This window comes from Carcharhinus amblyrhynchos, chromosome 35 (assembly GCF_965287045.1).
Source record: "Carcharhinus amblyrhynchos chromosome 35, sCarAmb.v2.hapA, whole genome shotgun sequence".
Classification (NCBI taxonomy): domain Eukaryota; kingdom Metazoa; phylum Chordata; class Chondrichthyes; order Carcharhiniformes; family Carcharhinidae; genus Carcharhinus; species Carcharhinus amblyrhynchos.
The window spans coordinates 19,210,899-19,220,020 of NC_137358.1; the positions used below are offsets into that span (position 1 = coordinate 19,210,899).

A 9,122-nucleotide genomic window follows, 5' to 3' on the forward strand; every position below is an offset into this window, starting at 1 on the left:
GGTAGGTGATGTGGTCGGCGCAACTTGTGGGCCGAAGGGCCTGTTTGTGCTGTAGTGTTCTATGTTCTATGTTCCTCGGCAGGAAGGCTCAGGGAATGTTTACTCTCTCAGCGTGGGCCTGGTTTGGCCGGTGACTCCCGCACTCACCCATAGCCTTGGTGGAGGAGTTGGAATAGCAGCCATCAAACTTCAACATGTCCACACCCCAAGAGGCAAAGGTGCGAGCGTCCAACTCAATTTGGTCCAGTGTGGTGCCTGGATATCCACCACAGGTATAGGTGCCCAGATCTCCATAAATGCCAAGCTTCAAGCCTTTTGAATGGACCTGTGAAACAAGATGCAGAGAAACACCTCTTTTTTTTGTTGGACAAGGCTATTAAAGGGTTACAGAACCATAGAATCATAGAAAAAAACTACAGCACAAACAGGCCTGTCGGCCCACAAGTTGTGCCGACCTTATCTCTACCTCCTAGGCTTACCTATAACCCTCAATCCTATGAAGTCCCATGTACTCATCCAGAAGTCTCTTAAAAGACCCTATTGAATTTGCCTCCACCTCCACCGACGGCAGCCGATTCCACTCACCCACCATCCTCTGAGTGAAAAACTTACCCTGACATCTCCTCTGTACCTACTCCCCAGCACCTTAAACCTGTGTCCTCTTGTGGCAGCCATTTCAGCCCTGGGGAAAAGCCTCTGAGAATCCACCTTATCAATCCCTCTCATCATCTTATACACCTCTATCAGCTCCCCTCTCATCCTTTGTCTCTCTAAGGAGAAAAGATCAAGCTTTCTCAACCTATCCTCATAAGGCATGCCACCCAATCCAGGCAACATCCTTGTATATCTCCTCTGCACCCTCTCAATGGATTCCACATCCTTCCTGCAATGGGACGACCAGCACTGAGCACAGTAATCCAAGTGGGGTCCGACAAGGGTCCTATAAAGTTGCAGCATTATATTCTGATTCCTAAACTCAATTCCTTGATTGATGAAGGCCAGTACGCCATACGCCTTCTTGACTACATCCTCTACCTGCGAAGCTGATTTGAGAGTCCTATGAACCCGGACCCCAAGATCCTTCTGATCTTCCACACTGCTACCCTTAATATTATATTCTTTCATCCCATTTGACCTGCCACAATGTACCACTACACACTTATCCAGGTTGAAGTCCATGTGCCACTTCTCTGCCTAGTCTTGCATCCTATCAATGTCTCGCTGCAACTTCTGACATTCCTCCAAACTATCCACAACACCACCAACCTTTGTGTCGTCCGCAAACTTACCAACCCATCCCTCCACTTCCTCATCCAGATCATTTATGAAAATCACAAACAGCAAGGGTCCCAGAACAGATCCCTGGGGCACTCCAATGGTGGCCGACCTCCAGGCAGAAAAAGACCCATCCACAACCACTCTCTGCCTTCTGCAGGCAAGCCAGTTCTGGATCCACAAAGCAACGTCTCCTTGGATCCCATGCCCCCTCACTTTCTCAAGAAGTCTTGCATGGGGGAACCTTATCGAACGTCTTGCTGAAGTCCATATAAACCACATCCACCGCTCTTCCTTCATCAACGTGTTTAGTCACAGTTTCAAAAAACTCAACCAGGCTCGTAATACATGATCTGCCTTTAACAAAGCCGTGCTGACTACTTCTGATCATACTATACTTCTCTAAATGTTCATAAATCCTGTCTCTCAGGATCCTTTCCATCAACTTACCAACCACTGAGGTTAGACTCACTGGTCAATAATTTCCTGGGCTATCCTGTTCCCTTTCTTGAATATAGGAACCACATCCGCAATCCTCCAATCCTCCAGAACCTCTCCCGTCTTCATTGATGACACAAAGATCATCGCCAGAGGCTCTGCAATCTCTTCCCCCGCCTCCCACAGTAACCAGAAGTACATCCCATCCGGTCCCGGCAACTTATCTATCTTGATGCTATTCAAAAGCTCCAACACATCCTCTTTCTTAATGTCCACACACTCAAGCTTTTCAGTCCGCCACAAGACTGCACTACAACCACCAAGATCCTTTTCCACCGTGAATACCGAAGTAAAGTATTCATTGAGCACCTCTGCTATTTCTACCGGTTCTATACAAACTTTCCCACCTTCACATTTTATAGGTCCTATTCCTTCACATCTCATCCTTTTACTCTTCACATATTTGTAGAATGCCTTCGGGTTTTCCTTAATCTTACCTGCCAAGGCCTTCTCATGACCCCTTCTGGCTCTCCTTATTTCCTTAAGTTCCTTCGTACAAGCCGTATACTCCTTTAGATCCTTAACATTGCCTAGCTCCCTGACCCTTTTATACACTTTTCTTTTCTTTTTGATTAGATTCGTTACAACTTTCATGCACCACGGTTCCTGTAACCTATCATAGCCTCCTGTCTCATCGGAACGTTGTCGCGCAGAACTCTAGACAAACATTCCTTGAAAATCTGCCACCTTACTTCGGTACATTTCCCCGAGAATACCTCCTTCCAATTTAAGCCTCTAATTTCCTTCCTGATGGCTTCATATTTCCCCTTCCTCCAGATAAACACTTTCCTAGCTTGCCTGATCCTATCCCTCTCCAATGCTAGTGTAAAGGAGATAGAGTTATGATCACTATCCCCAAAATGCTCTCCCACTGAGAGATCTGACACCTGTCCTGGTTCATTAGCCAGCACCAGATCGAGTACAGCCTCTCCTCTCGTTGGCTTATCCACGTACTGTGTCAGGAAATCCTCCTGAACGCACCTAACAAACTCCTCCCCATCTAAACCCTGACCCTAGGGAGATTCCAATCGATATTTGGGAAGTTAACATCTCCCATCACGACAACCCTTATTATTACACCTTTCCAGGATCTGTTTCCCTATCTGCTCCTCAACATCCCTGTTACTATTGGGCGGCCTATAGAAAACATCCAGTAAAGTTAAAGTTATTGACCCCTTCCTGTTCCTAACCTCCACCCAGAGACTCCGTAGTCAGTCCCTCCATGGTATTCCTCACACACACACACACACACACACACACACACACACTATCACATCAAGGCAGAGCTGTGACACAGAGCATTCGTGACTCATTTGTTTATTTATTAGTGTCACAAGTAAGGCTTACATTAACACTGCAATGAAGTTACTGCGACAATCTCCTCGGCGCCACACTCCGGCGCCATTTGGGTACACCGAGGGAGAACTTAGCATGGCCAATGCACTTAACCAGCACATCTTTTGGACTGTAAGTGGTAACTGGAGTGCCCAAAGGAAACCCATGAAAACACAGGGGGAATGTGCAGACTCCACAGAGACAGCGACCTGAGTTGGGAATCGAACCCGGGTCCCTGGCGCATGTGGCAGCGGTGCTAACCACTGTGCCACATGTTGCCACCATTTCAGCAGGGTCAAAGGACTGAATGGGCTCCTCCTGCTCTGGGGTCTATCTCCAGCCATCTTATTTTCTCCGGCCATTATATCCGCCTCTACTACAATCTCTGACAGCTTGTCCCAGACACTCACCACACTCTGTGTGAAATTTTGTCATTCATCTTAAATCAGTATCCTCTGGTTCTCAAACCTTCTGTCAAGGGGAACAGTTTCTCTCCATTTACCCTGACCAAGCAACACAATACTTCTCATTAACTCTTTTCTTAATCTTCTCTTGTCCAAGGAGAACAATCCCAACTCCCCCAACCAAGTCCCTCATTCCTGGGTCCAATCTAGGAAAGCTTCTCTGCATCCTCTCTAAAACCTTCCCCATCCTCCCAAAGTATGGTGCCCATGCAGAGTTGGGTGCAATGGGCAGCTGGAGAGCACAATGGTTAGCACCTCTGCCTCACTGCGCCAGGGACGTGGGTTCGATTCCCAACTCAGGTCAGTGTCTCTGTGTAGTCTGTACATTCCCCCCGTGTTTTCATGGGTTTCCTCTGGGCGCTCCAATTTCCTCCCACAGTCCAAAAGCTGTGCTGGTTAGGTGCATTGGCCATGCTAAATTCTCCCTCGGTGTACCCAACAGTGTACCACACTGCCACTTTTTAGGAAGGCTCGCTGAACCACAAGCCAAACAGGCGTTGGCGAGGTCAGCGGAGGGAGCTTTATCCCTGGAAACAAAGACCCCGGGGACCCAACTCTCACCTACCAAGAGTTGTCAGCCAATCAGAACCAGGTGGCTATGGGCTACGCCGCGAGGACAGACAATGGAGTCCCCAGATTGTGCAGTGACCCAGGCCACAGGCAAGTCATGTGGGAGTGGGGTCAACAGCCAAGGAAATTAGGGGTGGGTGGGGGTGTGGGAAATGGGTGTGGTGGCTCTCAGCAGGGCGTTCATTTTTAAATGTTGCAAGGCATCATAACTGGAGTGTTATTGAGTCAAGGACTGCCTATAATTTGGGTGGAAACAAAAAGAAAGTAGGATTGATGTACACCATATTATCACTTAAGTACACACCTTAGCAGCCACTGTGCGCGGCACAGTGGTTAGCACTGCTGCCTCACAGAGCCAAGGACCCGGGTTCAATTCCCAGCTTGGGCCACTGTCTATGCGGAGTTTGCATGTTCTCTCCGTGTGCTCTGGTTTCTTCCCACAGTCCAAAGATGTGGAGGTTAAGTGGATTGGCCATGCTAAATTGCCCGTTTGTGTCTAAGATGCTGTGTCAGAGAGTTAGTGCAGACTTAATGGGCTGAATGGCCTCCACCTGTGCTGTAGGGATTCCATTATTAATAGCCACATGGAGCAATGATGATGAAAGACCCACTTTGTTGCTGCACGTTCTGTGTGATTCTGCAAAAGCAGGTCAGGCTGAACCATTATAAATAATCAGTTAGGCCCCAGCTGGGGTGCCGTGTCCAATTCTGGGTGTCACACACTGGGGAAGCCCTGAAGAAGGGGGTGTAGAGGAAAATGTAGCAGGGATGATGGACTACAGTTCTGTGGAGAGAAAAGAGAAGCCGACACCGTGTTTCGCACAGTAGGGAACATCGCGAGGGAAAATTACACAGATTGTTCAAAACCACGAGACACGGTTTCCTTTAGGAAGAGGGTCAGTAACTAGAGGAAGCAGATTTACTAGTCCTTGGCAAAATGAGAATTATTTTACCATGAAACCACTGTCGATTATCGGAAAAACCCACCTGGTTCACGAATGTCCTTTAGCGAAGGAAATCTGCCGTCCTTACCCAGTCTGGCCTACATGTGACTCTACAGCCACTGCAAATTTGGTTGAATCTCAACTGCCCTCAGGCAACTAGGGACAGGCAATAAATGCTGGCCAGCCAGCGACAGCCACGTCCCACAAATAAACTTGCCTGGTATGGTGGGGAGGTCCTATGAGGAGAGACTGAGGGATCTAGGGTTGTTTTCGTTGGAAAGAAGGCGGCTAAGAAGGGAATCTTATTGAAACATATAAGATGATTAGAGGTTTAGATAGGGTGGATAGTGATAGCCTTTTTCCTCGGATGGAGAAAGCTAGCACGAGGGGGCATGGCTTTAAATTAAGGGGGGGTAGCTACAGGACGGATGTCAGGGGTAGGTTCTTTACCCAGAGGGTGGTGAGGGATTGGAATGCCCTGCCTGCTGCAGTTGTAAATGCGTCTAGTTTGGGGGCGTTTAAGAGATCTCTGGATAGGTTTATGGACAAAAAGGGATTGGTATAGGCTAGTGGGTCATTGTTTTTGTAACTGGTCGGCGCAACATCGTGGGCCGAAGGGCCTGTTCTGCGCTGTAATGTTCTATGTTCTATGTTCTATAAAAGAAACGTGCACATATACACAGACGCACACACTCCGAGGGGACAGGGAGGGAGAAACAAAGAGGCACAGGAGAAGAGTAAAATCTTGACTCACGTATTGAGCCAAAGCTTTAATTCCACTAGGGAATCGTTGGGGATCAGCAACCAGCTGTCCCTGCGAATCCCTCTGCAATGCTGCCCAACAGTCATCTATGTTCACGTACTCGTAACCAAGCTCCTTCCAACCGTCCTCTGCCAAACGGTCAGCCATGTCCATAAACAGGCGTTCACTGTTTGCAAAAAGGACAGAGTTAGATTTCTTGCCCATCAGTTTCAGCGTGAGGCACTGCCTGCAGAAGGCCCAGCCCAAGGCCCAGGCCTTAGCTCAAATCCCAGGCCCCAGAGCAGCGAGGCCCAGCCCCAGCTCACAGAGCCATATGCGAGGCCCAAGCTGCCAAACCACTGTCCCCAGGTAGAGGCCAGAGTTGGAATGTTTGTTTACAAGTGTAACTGAGGTGTCAATGTGGTTCAATGGGTTCAATTACCACTCCAGAGACCCGAGGGCCTAATCCATAATGATTGCAGGAAGATTCCCAGCTTGGAGGCCTGAGGTGATAGTTAAGGCAGAGATTGTAGTGGGAAGCTCCCTAAACTGGTAATCTGGCCTTCAGACCCATAGCAACGTGGTTAACTCATAATTGAACTCTGGAACATTTATCCCAGTGAGAGTCAGAGTGTGTGGGACCCGTACCCCAGTGAGAGTCAGTGTGTGTGGGACCCGTACCCCGCTGAGAGTCAGTGTGTGTGAGAGCCGTACCCCAGTGAGAGTCAGTGTGTGTGGGACCTGTACCCCAGTGAGAGTCAGTGTGAGTGGGACCCGTACATCAGTGAGAGTCAGTGTGTGTGGGACCCGTACCCCAGTGAGAGTCAGTGTGTGTGGGACCCGTACCCCAGTGAGAGTCAGAGTGTGTGGGACCCGTACCCCAGTGAGAGTCAGTGTGTGTGGGACCCGTACCCCAGTGAGAGTCAGTGTGTGTGGGACCCGTACCCCAGTGAGAGTCAGTGTGTGTGGGAGCCGTACCCCAGTGAGAGTCAGTGTGTGTGGGACCCGTACCCCAGTGAGAGTCAGTGTGTGTGGGACCTGTACCCCAGTGAGAGTCAGTGTGTGTGTGGGACCTGTACCCCAGTGAGAGTCAGTGTGTGTGGGAGCCGTACCCCAGTGAGAGTCAGAGTGTGTGGGACCCGTACCCCAGTGAGAGTCAGTGTGTGTGTGGGACCCGTACCCCAGTGAGAGTCAGTGTGTGTGTGGGAGCCGTACCCCAGTGAGGGTCAGTGTGTTTGTGGGACCCGTACCCCAGTGAGAGTCAGTGTGTGTGTGGGACCCATACCCCAGTGAGAGTCAGAGTGTGTGGGACCCGTACCCCAGTGAGAGTCAGTGTGTGTGGGACCCCAGTGGGAGTCAGTGTGTGTGGGAGCCGTACCCCAGTGAGAGTCAGTGTGTGTGGGACCCGTACCCCAGTGAGAGTCAGTGTGTGTGGACCCGTACCCCAGTGAGAGTCAGTGTGTGTGGGACCCGTACCCCAGTGAGAGTCAGTGTGTGTGTGGGACCTGTACCCCAGTGAGAGTCTTATCTTGGATTATTCTGGCTGGTTGTGGCTGATAAGACGGTGGGATATTTGCGGGGCGAATGGGGCTGAATTTAACTCCCTGTCCAGTTTTCAGTTTGATGTTTGTGAGGACTTTCTGCTGTGAGGTTCAGGTTCCGATCTCACCTGATGCAGTTTTCAGGATCAGTGCTGCAGTCAACATTGCAGCGGAAGCGTTCCCATGCCAACCATCCCATAGGCGGGGTCCTCATTAAGCCGTTATCCAATGAAAGCCCGCAGGTGGCAAGCACCAAGGTGAGGGACACGACCTGCATGCCCATGTCTGCCAACGAAAATCACCAACTGGATTCAACAACCTGTAACATCAGCAATAGAAAACACACAGTCAGACAGGCACAGGAGAGAACAGCACAGAAAGCAGCCATTTGGCCCATCCTGCCTGTGACAGCTCTTTGAAAGGACGACCAATTAGCCCACTCCTGCTCTGTCCCCGTCAAGTGGAGAATTCTGTTTCGGTGCCGGATTACTTTAGAAATACTTTAAAATAATTGTGTTTAATAGATTTTGCAAAGATAACTGAAACTCAGATTTAAAGCATAATAAAATTTATTTCCAAAACTAGTTTTGTTACAAAACTCGCAAACAATACAAAGAACAAAAGACCTACATTAGACAAATACAATACTTTGGCCGAAGGGGAATCTGGGGATGCGATAGCATTTCAAGTTTTCTCTGTGGATCTCGAGTTTTGTACCAAAAACTTGGACAATTAAAAAATTTGGATATCTGAGATGCAGCCCAGCACCTAACATGATCAAATTTAAAATTTAACTTGTCAATCTACTCATGACAACATTCTCAAATCAAAATATAATCTGACACGTTAAATAATGGTTTGTCATTCATCTGTTCAACTATCAGGAGTATACTCAATAAAAGTGGCTTCCTTGTTGCTTAGCAATACAAAACCATACTTTTAACTTACTCAGCGTTTTACGAGGAGGCTGGGACCAGTTTTTCTCGCTGGATGCGGATACAAACATCTGGCAGAATTCCCAGCCCAAACTCCTTGTTCTCAAATATAAATTTACATAATTTGTTCTTTTAAACAATGGACGGTTTCATACTGTCTCATGTTCAAGTTACATTGTAATAGAATTTTCACTTTTTTAAGTCAATTCTCTGATACAAGGAAACTTTGGGCTTATAATCAGTTACTGGGAAATTTAACAGCTAACTTCTAATGCCCTTATTAGTTTTTGCACTTTATTTTCAAAACCTTATATTAAAATATTAGCTGCTTAGTTCCCTACGATGGGTATTATGATTAAATTCCCTTCATCACCCTGTAATCCAGTAAATCTTCACCTCTTTAAAGTATTTATCCAATTCCCTTTTGAAAGTTAACATTGAAGCTGTTTTCTTTGCGTCGTTCCAGATCACAACAACTTGCTTTGAAATAATTCTCTTCATAACACATCTGATCCTTCCGTCCATGCCATTCAATCCTTGGCCTCTAATCCACTCTGTCAATACCCTCAGGATTTTGTATGTGATTAATTTTTAACCTGCAGCCCCAGTGACCTAATAGATGAGGCAGAAAGGGTGAGGCTATTTTTGGAGCAGCACAGTGGTTAGCACTGCTGCCCCACAGTACCAGGGACACAGGTTCGAGGCCGGAGCCTTGGGTGACTGATTGTGTGAAGCTTTCATGTTCTCCCCGTCTCTGCATGGGTTTCCTCCAAGTGCTCTGGTTTCCTCCTACAGTCCAAAGTTGTGCAGCTTAGGTG

General features: G+C 48.0%; 1 protein-coding gene across 1 annotated transcript in view; it reads right to left on the reverse strand.

Annotated features, from left to right (window-relative positions):
* LOC145361579 (alpha-N-acetylgalactosaminidase-like) overlaps positions 1-7,686 on the reverse strand; it is a 45,410-nt gene extending 37,724 nt beyond the window's left edge. Inside the window, exons 1-3 of the mRNA XM_080217418.1 lie at positions 7,498-7,686; positions 5,841-6,015; positions 148-325 (exon numbers count right to left, since the gene is read on the reverse strand). Of these exons, the coding sequence (XP_080073544.1) occupies positions 148-325; positions 5,841-6,015; positions 7,498-7,652 (508 nt within the window). The 5' untranslated portion in view covers positions 7,653-7,686. The remainder of the gene's footprint in view (positions 1-147; positions 326-5,840; positions 6,016-7,497) is intronic.
* Positions 7,687-9,122: the final 1,436 nt, after the last annotated feature.